This window comes from Sminthopsis crassicaudata, chromosome 3, assembly GCF_048593235.1.
Source record: "Sminthopsis crassicaudata isolate SCR6 chromosome 3, ASM4859323v1, whole genome shotgun sequence".
Lineage (NCBI taxonomy): Eukaryota > Metazoa > Chordata > Mammalia > Dasyuromorphia > Dasyuridae > Sminthopsis > Sminthopsis crassicaudata.
Genome location: NC_133619.1, coordinates 329,654,021 through 329,668,657, shown reverse-complemented (window position 1 = coordinate 329,668,657; position 14,637 = coordinate 329,654,021). Strand labels below are relative to the sequence as shown.

General features: G+C 35.7%; 1 protein-coding gene across 4 annotated transcripts in view; it reads right to left on the bottom strand.

The window, feature by feature from the left end:
- Positions 1 to 12,849, bottom strand: part of GOLGB1 (golgin B1) — a 63,091-nt gene extending 50,242 nt beyond the window's left edge. For all 4 annotated transcript variants that reach the window (XM_074301362.1, XM_074301363.1, XM_074301364.1 and 1 more), the window contains exons 1-5: positions 12,749 to 12,849; positions 9,997 to 10,071; positions 1,982 to 2,076; positions 452 to 604; positions 105 to 263 (exon numbers count right to left, since the gene is read on the bottom strand). In XM_074301362.1, coding sequence (XP_074157463.1) covers positions 105 to 263; positions 452 to 604; positions 1,982 to 2,074 — 405 coding nt within the window. In that variant the 5' untranslated portion in view covers positions 2,075 to 2,076; positions 9,997 to 10,071; positions 12,749 to 12,849. The remainder of the gene's footprint in view (positions 1 to 104; positions 264 to 451; positions 605 to 1,981; positions 2,077 to 9,996; positions 10,072 to 12,748) is intronic.
- Positions 12,850 to 14,637: the final 1,788 nt, after the last annotated feature.

Here is a 14,637-nt window from a genome sequence, read left to right as displayed (position 1 = left end):
TATAAGCTTATTTTCCTGATGACAACTTCCAGAGTTTATGACTTATATCTGATACCAAAGAAGACAAATACATTTGAAAATATTTATTCTCAATTCACCCATACCTTGTTAGGGAGCTGCTGTTTCTCTGACTGAGGTTCTGGGGATGACCCAATTCCTCCTTGTGCCTTCATTTCTTCCATACGTTTATTCAGGGAGGCTAATCGGGCTTTGGCTTGAAGCTTCAATTTCGTCATTTTTGTGTCTGCAGCTTTTCTTTCCTCCTATCACAGAATAACAATGCTTGATGAAGAAACATTTATTTACCCACCAGTTAACTTATACTGACAGTGAATTTTAGTAGGCACTATCTATATGCTAGAGGAATACAATATAGAATTTGTCTTTTCAATGAGCAGAGAAGAAAAATGAATTATAACTCTTTCATAAAATACTTTGAAAAAAAAAATACCTCTAAAAGAACATCTTTTTGCTGTAACTGAATATCTTTCTCTCGAATAACATCTTTTAGTTGTATCACCAGCTGCTCTGTGTGGGCCAATCGCTCCAGAATATCCTCATTTGTCCCACTATTAAGCTCCATGTCAGGCTCTTGTGTTAGTTCCTAGAATTGACACAAACAAAAAAACATCAAAAATAGAAGAATAACACACTTTTAATTTCCAATATAATTCATTCCTATCCCTTTTTTTTTCTCTTGATTTCCTTTTTATTAAAAAATAAATAAATAAACTCCCATACCTCTTTTTCTCCTCTCAAGATATTTGTTCTCAAATTACACTAACATGAAAAAATTCCTTCTATATTAACTAGAGTTACATTACATAAAACAATAGAATCAACAATAAATACAATAGAAAATGCAAAAGGTAATTATTAGGAAGATAGCAATACAATTTCTCCATTTTTTCCAAATTTTTCTTTTAAAATATAGTGGAAGTTATAAGGAATATCATATCAGTGCTGCTATTAAAAAAAAAAAAAACAGAACTAGAACAATCTCTAATCTCTATTCAAAATTTAGTTTTTGTCCAATGAAGCTTTTTTCTCACCTTCTTTGACCACAAATGTTCAAAAGCATTCCTGTCTTACAGAAGCACTGACAGAATTATTTTTTGAAATTCACCTTGCCACTAATCTAGCTTATTCATTCAAGCATTAATCTAGGGCAAGATAGTTTTGTTTTGTTTTTTAATACAAATATACTATTTTATTCTAGGGGAATATCTTTGTGATTTTTGTCAAAGGAAAACCCATAAAATTCTTGTTTTGCTTTTTTTAAAGAAGAAATGACTAGGGTGTTTCTCTTGCTTTTCTCCCTGGGGGGAAAAAAAACCCATTTCACATAATTTTAATAAAATAAAAACAAAAACTCAAACAACTAGACACAAAAACATTAAAGGCCACAATTATGAGTAATGATCAAGAATTAATTCATCAATATTTCCTCCTATTGTATCCTCTGATACAATCAATCATACATTATCTGAGTAATGGTAGTGCTCAAGTTAAAAGATATAGATTTTGTTTGTTTCTGGTTACTTTGTAGCAATTCATCCACTACACTTCCACTACAGGTGGAAGGGGAAGTGTCTCAAGTATTTCCATGAACTGTCATGTTCTTAGCATGGAAACCATTATGTCAGGAAAGATTTGGATGACTTATTAGCTAATGTCTAATAGCCAGATTTTTATCCCTCCACTTCAAACAAGGACTTGAAATAGGCAAGTTCTATAGTCAACTATAACATAGATGGATGTGATCATACAGAATTGGGGCAGATTTACTTCTTTCACACAGTTCTTGATATTAAAAATATATCTGTGAAATCTGTTACAAGCAAGAACAATACGACTAGGTACACAAGGGCAAGAAATTCTCAAACCAAAGATAAGAAATCCCCTGATCTTTAGCTATTACACTGTTTCCCCCAAAAGCAATAAGAATGAATTTTATTAGCTCATAAGAAAAACTACTCACTAGATTTGGAGACTCCACTATATCACCGTCAGCGCCATCCCCTGATAACTCCTGCAGAACAGTGTTTGCTATTCCTGACAAACGGCTCAACATTTCTGTAATAAAAGAGCAAAATTAAGGCACTTTCAAAAGGATATAGGCTTTTTTACTGATAAAGCTTACATCATGCAAAGTATAATAAAAAATACCAAGCTGGTAATCATCAGATGAAATCTGTGCTAGTATTAAGGAGATTTCTTTCCTTCTTTTGTAACTGTATTTTCAAAGAATTGGTACAAAGAAAGAAATTCATAAACACGAAGAAATTGGTTTCATATTGATATTTCTAACCACACCTATACAAAAATTTGAGTTACTATAAGTAAAATCCTCTTCAAATTTTCACCTAATTTTGTGGGAGATAATATGCTCAAAGAATGAGATTTAATGCCTCTTTAATATTTCCTTATATACAAATGAAACTCATTTGTGATTCAGTTGTCAAATCTTATCACTTATTTTTGTGCAGTTTATCTTATCTGAGCTATGGCCTACTCATATCTAGAAGGGTCAGAGAGAGTTTAACAAGTATGTGTACCTATGACTATAAGTTTGGTTTCTTGGAATGCTAGATATTACTTGCTTAAATGAAGTTTTATGGTTAAGGATTCCCCTACAAAATAAATGAAGTAATTATTTCAATAGACTGTTATTTTTTTCTTTTAAAACTCTTCCAAAAGTTTTTCTATAATAATTTCACCAATCTTCTAACTTTCCAACACAATTTCTGGATCCATCTCTCTCCCTCAACTTAATCTTAAAAAGATGGTTTTGCTCCTTCACAGTTATATTAACTGTATGTTAGTCTTAATTTTTAACATATAAACTCCTTCATAGCAAAAAGGCATTCACTATTCATTATTAGAATAGACTATACAAAAGCCAAACCTGTGCAAAGGTTTATACGTAAGTCTTATACATTTTGCTAACAGATCATAAAAAATCTTTGGAGTTGAAAACATTCATTACTACACTGAATCTCATTCCCTAATGTCAACTATTCTATATTTTTGGAACACTAGACAAGTCATTTAACTTTTCTAGGGCTCAACTTCCTCATGTATAAAAGGAGGGGATGAAAAGGGAGCTAGACATGATGACTTTTTAAGGTTCTTTCTAGTTCTAAATCAATTATCTTGCATCCTATTCTATTTAGAGAAATCATTGTATTTCTATGGTCAGTGAGACAGTGGACAATGGCTCTGGAGTTAAAGGAATTGGGTTCAAATCCCACTTTCAATTCTTCTTGCAAGATTTGGGGCAAATTACTTATCTGCAAAAGAGTAGATTGAACTAGATAACCTCTAAGATCTCTTCAAGCTCTAAATCCATGATCTCTAAGGTCCCTTTAAACTTTAAGTCTTATGATTATTTTAAAATTAATTGTTATTAAAAACATTAAACATCAATACCATTATTGGTTATTCTTTTTTTTACTTTGTATCATTTCATAATAGTCTTTTCAGACTTCTTTATATTCTATGTTCTTAATTATACAATAATATCTCATTATACTAATGTAACACAATTTAATCATTATTCGACATTTTAGGCTACTTGTCATTTAAAAAAATTATTAAAGCACACTATAACACTATGAAAATCTTCAAACATACTGCTCTGATTCTGTGATCTTTGTCTCTAAAATGGAAAAAACAAGTTAAATTTCTCAAGAATCTAAACTTTTATGTATACCTCAAATCTTTGAACTTTTTCCTTTCTTATCTACATCACATTAGGCATATATATTGGATAGAACTGGCAAAAGAAGTCATCACCAGTGAGGACAGAAATGGACAATATCCCTATTCGATAATTCAAAATGTGTAATTAAAATTATGGTCAATGTAGAACCACAATCTTTCTCATCATTAACATACAGGCGTACCAAGCTGCCCTTCCAATTTCTGATGCCGTGTCTATAATTATAAGCTTAGAACAAAAATTAAAATTATGATAATCCAAAACATTTTATGTATCTAATTGTATAAACCACTGTCCAAAGAAAATAATAGAATCTTGTCTATGCCGCATCTACTAAATCTTTTAAAATTTCCGTATTAGAGGGAAGAAATCTCATTATTTCTGCAGATAATAATAAATGTGGGTTAAGTATTGATTACGGGTGTCCCAGAAGTCTTAAAAGCACAGTCTTAAATGTATAATCTAAAGTTTTGTTAACTTAAAACTACACATACTTATAGGGGAGACTGTATAACAGATTGATTGAGTTACAATGATTTGATACAGTTACAAATGATTTACAATTACAAAGAGCTACTGTATTATCTAATTTGCTTTTCATCATCCTTTAAAGGAGAAAGTGAAAGTGTTATATGTTTTAAAGATAAAGGTAAGCATTAATGTAGCATGCAAGAGGTAAAGTGGTATAATGCTAAGTGTACTGACCTGAGTATTAGTAATTGGATTCAAATTGTGACTGACATTGACTAGCCTCACATATTAACCTTTTTCAGGCTTCATTTTATCATCTGTAAAATGGTAATAATATCACCTATATCTATTTCATAGGATTGTTCTGAAAATCAAATGAAATACTATATATGAAGGGCTTTGTGAAACTTTTAAAAGTTTATACAAATGTTAACTATTATTTCAACTCCATATAGAGTCAAATGCCAAGTTTAATGTTTCTTTCTTTGCCACCTTACTAAATACAATTCTAAACCAATCTCACAACTAGATCTACTTATATCTGGAAGGGATAGAACAGCATACTCTACACTTTTCACAAAAGAACTATTCTGATGTAATCATGTGGCATGCCAGTGAAGCTATGCCACAGAAGCACAAGTTCTGACAGGTCTTCTAAGCTAGAAATACTTTCGGTTATAGCCCCAACAAAAAAGAAATATACACAGGAATTGACAAAGTTTATTTCATCTTAGATTCAAGTTCAATACAAAACATTTATTCATTGAGAACTTGAACACTTGGAATGTCCATTAAGTACCGCAAGAAGAGTTGCTGAAGACACAATGCTCCAAACCACATCATTTTGAATCCTGATTTTTTTAAAAAATTGGATCTGTAATTTCATTGGAATAGGCAACTCCCAGTGAGAACACTCCATTCTATTAATGCTGATGCACATATGCTTTGCAATCTATACAGATTTGCCTAAGGTACTGAGAGGTTAAGGTAATTTTCCAAAGTCTCAACCAGTATGTATCAAAGATCAACTTGAACCGAGACATTCCTCACTCTAAGACTGTTTCCCTTGACTTACAATTCTCCCTCTTGAATTTAACCTTAGGTACTACAAAAAGTTAGCCATTGAGAAGGATGACAAAAAAATTATGTTGGGAATTAAAGTTGAGATAAAGAAATAAAAGAGGTCAAATGTCTCAGAAATCTCAAATATTTTTTCAAGAAATCAAATGAAAAGCACTGTATGGCAAGTACTTATCAAAAACAAACAAAAAAAGCTCTCAAAAATGACCATATAATAACACAGAGGAAACAAATGGTTAGGGACGTAGGAATCATTTCAGAAGCAGCTGAGTGCATGCAATCAGATCAATGGGTTATACAGCCAAGAACAAAATCAATACAAAATTATGAGGATAAAAAAATTACAATAGTTCCATGCAACATATTTAAACATTTAAAGAAGTTGTTGAGACCAAAAATGGAAAAATAGTTGAATTCAACAAGAGCTTTTATTAAGCACTTATTTTAACAAACTAGTGATACAAAGATGAAAAGTAATAGTACCTGCAAGCCCATCAAGGAGTGAATGGCTAAACAAATTGTGGTATAGAGTTGTGATGAAATACTACTGTATTATAAGAAATGAAAGACGACGCTAACTATATCCCAAGAAAGAAATTAGTAATGTATAGTATGGATTTACATACATATACATTAATGGTACCCATCTCTAGAGGTGGGGAGGGAGGAAAAAAAAAAAAAACAAAGTTATACAATAATATACATTTAAAAGGAAAAGAAAGTTGGTTATAATAGTTTTGCAGTTTTATATACAATTCCCTTTTCAAAATTCTTTGTTATGGAAATATTTCTTAAGTTCAGAATAAAGAGCTAACATTCTATAAAGAGGATAAATCATCTTTATTGTCATCACTACATTCTGATGGCCATTTACAAAATTTTTCAACATATTATCATGACAGGCCCATAGAGAAAATACTAGAACTTTTATTATTCCCATTTTATAGATGAAAAAACTGAGATAAATTAAATGACATATCTATGGTCACTGTCAGAAGCAGGATCCAAACCAAATCTCTGTCTTGAAGTTTTATATCCTTTTATTTTACATCTAGTCTTTTAAATATGCATACAGAGTAATAAGTACAAGATATTCTGAGGAGGAAGACAGCACTAACAACTGGGAAAATGAGAGGAGGCTTCATGGAAGAACTTATTTCCTAAAAGAAGCCCTGAAGGAAAGATTCTAAAAGCCAGAGGTGAGGAAAAGAATGCATTCCAAACTTGTCTTGACAAATGAAAAGTGGCAGTAAAACTGCTGAGTATAGAGAACACTCTGCAAACTAATTTGGCTAGAATTCAGAGTTCAACAGGAGAAAAATGGCCAGATTATACCAATGTGAGGCATTTATATCTTTTATCCTAGACATAACAAAGAACCACTTAACAATATAGAAACAGAGAAGTGACAAAATCAAAGCGTGCCTTGGAAAGATAATCTGACAGCTCTGGGGAACACAAACAGGAAAAGGAAGAGACAACAAGCTAATAGACCAATTAGGAAGCTATTACAATAACCTAGGTAATGTGATAAGAAAAAATAATGGTGTGATAAATAATGGTGTGATAATCATTCTTTCTTAAGTTTAAATGATTTTGCATTATTTTTTTTTGCCACATTTACCATTTGTTTTAATGCCACTACAGGAAAGCCAGATCCTGAAACTATCTTGACCAGAAAACATTTGGTGCCCTACTAAACAGTGATATTACATACAAGGACAATACCAGTTTAGAGCACAAGTTCATATTTATTTATTTAATTAGTTGTTTTTGTGAGGTTTTTTTGATAAGGTAATTGAGGTTAAATGACTTGCCCAGAGTCACACTGCTAGGAAGTGTCTAAGCCAGATTTTAACTCAGATTTTTGACTACAGGACAGAAACTATCTAGTACACTATCTAACTGCCCCTACAAATTCATAGGATTTAAGATTATTAGTACAATCACCTAATAAAATAGCATAAAGCAACAATGGGAAAAGGACCTGGTACCAAATTATCCCAAGAACTTAAGAGTTCATGAAACTAGGAAGAAAATAAATAGAAATAAAGTGGAAGAAACTTAACATTTCTATAGAAATTTATTCTCATTATTTATAAAAGCAGAATGACAATATTTGGGCTCTATACTTCAGCAACGCCATTACTATATGATAAAGTAGAAATAGCCTTTAAAATGAAATAAAAAAGAACAAATGGATCTCACTAATAAATATTGAGGAAATCTATATGGAAAGTGACAAAATTCTAAAGGTATTCTAGGACTGATTTTCAAGTTCTCTTAAAGGAAGAAAATTTCAAAGAATGAAAAGATTATACATGGTATTCTGGAGAGCAATCTGGAATTATGCCCAAAAAGTTATCAAACTGTGCATACCCTTTGATCCAGCAGTGATACCACGGGGCTTATATCCCAAGGAAATATTAAAGAAGGGAAAGGGACCTATATGTGCCAAAATGTTTATGGCAGCCCTTTTTGTAGTGGCTAGAAACTGGAAAATGAATGGATGCCCATCAATTGGAGAATGGTTGGATAATTTATGGTATATCAATGTTATGGAATATTATTGTTCTGTAAGAAATGACCAGCAGGATGAATACAGAGAGGCTTGGAGAGACTTACATGAACTGATGCTGAGTGAAATGAGCAGAACTAGGAGATCATTATACACTTCAACAACAATACTATATGAGGATACATTCTGATGGAAGTGGATATCTTCACCATAGAGAAGAGCTAATCCAATTCCAATTGATCAATGATGGACAGAATCAGCTACACCCAGAGAAGGAACACTGGGAAATGAGTGTAAACTGTTAGCATTTTGTTTTTCTCCCCAGATTATTTTTACCTTCCGAATCCAATTCTTCCTTTGCAACAACCACAACAATAACAACAAAATTCAGTTCTGCACATATATATTGTACCTAGGATATACTATAACATATTTAATATGTATGGGAAAGCCTGCCATCTAGGGGAGGGGGTGTAGGGAAGGAGGGGAAAATTCGGAACAAAACGGAGTACAAGGGATAATGTTGTAAAGAAATTACCTATGTATATGTACTGTCAAAAAATGTTATAATTATAAAATTAATTTTTAAAAAATAAAAATAAATAAATAAATAAATAATAAAATAAAAAAATTTTTTAAAAGATTATACATGGTATTGCAAGAAAAAAAGCAAAACTCAGTTACAAAGATTTCAGTATCTTTTGGAAGGGGTGAATGTGCTTTCTCATTATTTCTATCAAATCTGTTATCAAGAAAAATATTCCAAATGAAAATGATTAGAAAAAAGCTTTTAATCATTTTCTAATTATTTCTGAATCCCTTAAAAAAAAAAATCCTCTAAAGTAAAAATAGCTATAAAGACTGCTCATTCAAAGGATCTCACTCAGGCATATGTTTAGGTGTTAAGATTCCTTAATACAAGTAGCCATAAAGATAACTTTGGTAAATAATTTGCTGAATATCAACACTGATTGATCCACAAAGCAACTATTTCTAAGATATGATAACAAGGAGTTGGGCCAAAAATATAGTAAGAGCATATGGGAAGTTCTCCATGAAGGACAAAATATGGAGAACTACATAGACTAAAGATGAATGGATGGCTTTCAATCTACATAGGGGAAGGAAATATCCATAATGTTAAAATCACAGGTTTGAAGAATTGTCAAAGTCAAGGATAGGTATACTTATAAGGAGAAGACGACAGAAGTAACTACATACTTTAATGGAGAGTTAAGATCACAAAAATTTAAGTTCCGGACTAGATAGATCAGGGTAGAAGGCCCTTCTTATAAGAAATCTTCCACAAAAGAAGTAGATTCTCAATATGGAAGAGAGTCAATTTGATAAGACTCTAAGTAAAGTCTTCTCTCTTATCACCCCTTCCTACAATCCCCATCATCATCAATTAAACTTTTAGTACTCATTATATCTAGCCCTGTGTAAGAGTGTACAAGAAGCACAAAATTAGCCCTGTCCATAAAAGTGCTTAAAATCTTTAGAGAAAATACATATACATATATATCAATAGCAGCTTGGTTCAGTGAAAATAATAATAGATTTGGGAGGTTTAAATACTGGTACTGCCATTTATTAGCCAAGTAATAATGGAAAATCATTTAGATTCTTTATGCTTCAGTTTCTTCACCTATAAAAAGAGGATTTACTTCACAGAATTCTTGTATTAATAACATAACAGATATAATAAAGTATTTTGCAAACCTTAAAAAGTACTGTGTGTGCATATGTATGTATGTAAATATTTATGTATGTAGGTAATGTAAGCTATCACTTCTATCACAAAATCAGATTGACAGAAAGTAAACCAATTTTAGGTAATAAAAATTATTAACAAGTAAATATTAATGAGAAAATCTGGACTTGGGTCTATTTTAATAGTTGGTTTACAAGCTTAGAATTACTTTCTGAATTTAGCATTATTTATATATCTAAAGCATAACCAAATACTGTCATTTCTTCCATGCTAACAATTCTAAAATTGTTTTCCATCACAATGATTATCCTATTCTTGACAGAATTTAGAATTGAATGGGATCTTATAAGTCATCATCTAGCATAATACTCTCACCCAGAAAGACTGAGTGACTTGCCTTCAGCTTACCTACTGTAATTATAGCCTCTATGCCTATTTCTACTCCCAAATCATGTTATAAAAACTGTAATTTTCCATTAGCTCACTCACCTGTTTAGAAAGTTGCAATGAGTACCAAATATTTTCACAACCACATTAAAGTTCTTCATTGAACTTCAGGTAGGGCTGAAAGGAAAAGAAAAACAAAAGCATTTTATATGTACTTGTTATGTGTTCAATGGTTAGTTCTGCTCTGTAAAAAGGCTAGGGGTTTAGGATAAAATTTTATTTCACGTTTTTAAGTTTTATTGAACTATTTCTTCTTCTTAACCTTTTAAAAGCTTATAATAAGTACTTTTAAAAATCACTGATTTTAAAAGATTTATTGACCAACTATCAACTTCCTTTTCATCACCTCTGCTTTCCTTTATCATCTATGTTATCACAAGTTCCACCCCAACAAATTCAATATTTATTCAAGCATTTATTAAATGTGCACTACATACAAAGCTCTGCTGTAGATGTTGAATATAAAGACAAGACAGAAAATAAATATTAACAAAGTCAGACTCCCCATTTTTCACTGTCCAAATGGTTTACTAACTCCACCTTCAAAACATTATACCCCTTTCCACCATTAACCTACTATTTCTCTTCTTCTAAACCAATGGTCCTCAAACTTTTTAAATAGGGAGCCAGACCGTTAGAGGGCCGGACTATAGTAAAAACAAAAACTATGACTCTCAGGCTAGTGCAGGAAGTGTGCGTTGCTAATTCGAGTTTAGGTCAAATGTCACTTCCGGTTTGATTTTGCCATAACCCGGCGGGTCACATAAATGTCCTCAGTGGGCCACATCTGGCCCACCAGCCGTAGTTTGAGAATCCCTGTTCTAAACCATACTCAAACTTTCTTTCCTGTTAAGAGGGCTCACTCACTAGACTCAAAAATAGCATCTAGAATCTTAGGCCCAGCACCCGCACTTGTGGCATCTTGAACAAGTCACACACTCTCTCTCTGGATTTCAAGTTTCTCATCTATAAAATGGGCATGCTTGATCTGTAAGCATCTTACAAGTTGTTATGAGGCTCAAATAGAACATATCATAGAAAAAAAAAAAAGAAATTCTATGTAAAGGTGATGCATTGACAAAGCCTGCAAGCTCTTGCTGGACAGGCAAAAAGATACTCCCTCCACCTTTAAACTGTCCATTAACATGGCATGACTGTTCAACAATAACGGATTCATTCACTAAATAAACATTTATTTTGCATCTACTATATGCCCAGGACTGTAGTAAGGGCTGAAAAAAACAAAAAGAAGCAAAAAGGCTGTCCTCATAAAGCTTATAATCTAATGGTAAAAACAACATGCAAACAACTATGTTCAAAGTAAACAATACAGATGATATCATTGAGAGGGAAAGTACTGGAATTAATGAGGGTGAAAGAAGGCAGCAACAGACTTGCTTCAGTGCTTCCCATTCATCTGCCCTTGCATTTGTTTTGCTGGTCTCCCGGACTTAAGACAGCCAACGCCATCATCATTCATTCATTCATTCATTCATTCATTCATTCATTCATTCATCCATCCGATACACATTTATTAATATGCCTACTATGGGCCAGGTACTGCTAAATTAAGAGCTGGGAATACAAAAAGCAGTGAAAGTCTCTGCCTTCAAGGAGTTTATAACCTCCTGGAAAAGTCAACATGTAAATCCATAAAAAGCAAACTAAATCGAAGATAAGTAAAAATAATTGAGGGAAATCACTGGAATTAAGAGTGGTTAATAACTGCTTGCTATTACTACCCTTTATTAAAAGGGTAAGAAGGCAATAACGACTTATAGTGACTACTGTGCGTTATACTCTGCCTTTGCATTATTTTGCCAGTCTCCTTGACTTAGGACAGTCAGTGCCATAGTAAAGGCTGATTCTGACGTAATCTTCAGAGCTGCTGGCAAACAGAGCAAGCTTTTTCCCTTTTTGCGTGGGGGAAGGGGGGAGGAGAAAGGCAAATGGCCTCTCACGTTCTTCTCTAGTTCATAAATGTCTCAGAATGCAAATGTCTAAGCATAAAGATTTATTCTTGCTCAATCCTTTTATTCCCACATTCACTACCTAGGAAACCAAATGTTTTCTGTAAATGCCGGCTGGAGGGTAAGGATGGGGAGCTGGTATTCCAGGCCCCTGCCAGTTCTAACAGCCCTAGAGGTCACTCGCGCTGCCCACTGACTGGCCAGTGGCCAGGGCCTGAGATGGGGCTTGCGTGGCCTGGGCAGCTTATGACTGCGGTCTAGGCCTCCCCGATTGCGCGCCGTAGTTCATGATCGGGCCATTCGTATTATTTTCCAGTTTTATAATGCCCCCCCATGAGCTGTGGAGGGAAAACGAGACCTTTCCCTCTCCCAGCGCGGGGCCAAATGTCCCGAGGACAAGGAAGAATGGGCCTTAGGACTAGGAAACAGGGCCCAGAGAGAGACCCCGGCGCTCTCGGGGTCAGCCAGCGATTCGGGGCAGTGGGGGAGGGGAGGCGCAGCCTACCTATCCACCCCCACGCCCCATTCCCCCCCATGCTCGACTCGAGGCCACAGGTGAACAAGCGCAAGCGCACAGGGCTGGGATCCAGCCCGGGGAGGAGAAGCGGGAGTCGGAGGGGGCGGGGTTCCACGCACCTCCCGGACTCAAGTCGTGCGCCCGAAGCCGGGCGCCAGAAAAGGAGGGGGGGGAGTGGCGGAATCGTTCTCACACCTTCCCTTCCCCCCACCTCCGCGACCACAGCTCCCAGGGAAAGGGCGGGGAAGACAGAACGTGGAGCAACCGTTAAATGGCTGTTCGCGCCGCGAGGGTCCGCAGCACTCACCTGGAAGCGACTGCAGGTAAAGCCTCCGGGCTCCCCCCCCATTCTCGACTCCCGCAACTAGCCACGTCAGTCCCGGAACCTGGCCAGAGGCACCGCCTTCCTCCTCCTCCCCGAGAAAATATTCGCCAATTGGAATGGAGACAAAGAGACGGAGGTGGAACGGACCAATCAGAACAACCGGCCTCTTGGGCGTTACCAAGGAGACCCGACACTCCCCCTCCTCCCCTTTCTTTAATTGTGCAACGCCCAACAACAAAGATTTGAGCCAATCAGCGATGGGTAACTCGGCTTCCTCAAAAGGACGGCCAATAAGTCTTGCCGAATGAAGAGGGTGGCATCGAGTGGAGGCTGGTGGGGGAGGGAGGAGAGAGAGAAGACCCGGAAGCAGATGTAAGGGACTAAAACGGAGCTAAAAATTTTGCGTGACTACAGCCTTGATTTGTAGGGGATTGCTAGAGTTGTAACATCCGGTTTTGAGTGTTTGGTTTCCAAGGAGATAAGGAACTTTCGTCTCTTCTGCAGAGCCTCGCCATTGCTGCCCCATCTGGCTTCATTGAGAAAAATAAATGTGCTTTATTTTTAAATGGGGTTGACCCTGGAAATTACGGACCCGATCCTGAGGCACAGGCCTCTGGATTCCCTGTTCTTACCAAGCATCCGTAAGGCAAAATCACTGAGCCGAAGGTTTTCCCATCTATATAATTAATTACACAGTATTATTGCGAAGGCTTTGCAAACTTAAAAACCCTCAGCAAATGTCATCATCTGAGCTAAGGCTCTCATTTTATGAATGACAAAAGTGGCTCAGAGTAGTGATGTGCTCACTACTACAGATGGCGCCCATTATTTAGCCTTTCTATACCTCAATTTCCTCATCTTGTAAAATGATGACCTCTAAGATGCACCCCTGCTTTAAGTCTATGGTTCCGCCCCTCAGTCCATTTGCCATAACCCGGCGGGCCGCATAAACGTCCTCAGCAGGCCGCAGTTTGAGAACCTCTGGAAGACACTCATCTTTTCTCACAGCTCCTCCCCCATCCATCCCTTGTCCGAAAAGCTGCCAGATGGATATTCCTAGAAAATAGACTTCCCCGATTTGTACCTTACTGCCATTGGGGCACAATAGAAATTCCTCCTTTTGGCATTTATAGCCATTCACCTAACTCCAGACATTTTCTCCAGGATGATACATTACTGATCACATACTTTACATACGAATTTAATTAGGCTATTAAATCATAACCCTGTGGATTATTTGATATTCCCTATAACATTTTATCTCTTATCTCTGTACCTTTTCACAAGCTATCTACCGTGCTTAGAATTGTATCTTTCCTCACCTCTACCATTCATCCTGTGTGGTACGGAAATGGTGAGGGGTCACCATTTAATAAAAAAGCTGGAGGGAGCTCTAGAGAAAAGCAAAGTTTATTGTACATTCTCACGAGAAGGGCGTCCCACTCTTCGAGTAGACAATGGAAGAGAGGAAGCGCCTCCTGTGGGCAGGACAGCCCCTTTAATCCCTAACACAAAACACCCCCTCCCACTACTGACCCTCCTCCTCATTGAAAGATCTCACCTCATCTCATTCAATCCTACTTAAGAGCTCAGAATTTTCTGAAATTTTCTATTAAGTTCTCTTTGGTGACTTTGCCACTGATTTTGACAGAAAACTCACCTTCCCAGGACCTTTCTTACTATTTGGACTACCCCTCAGGATTTGTTCCTTCCCTCGTTTTTTTTGCAAAAGAAGAAAATCTAGAGAAGTTTTGATGATTTTGAAACTGAAAACATATTACTTACCTATGTATTACGACTGTGGGCTCCCATACCTGTGATGGGAGTTGAGGTCCCTTTAAGATTTCCTTTCTGATTTCCCAACCCCCATG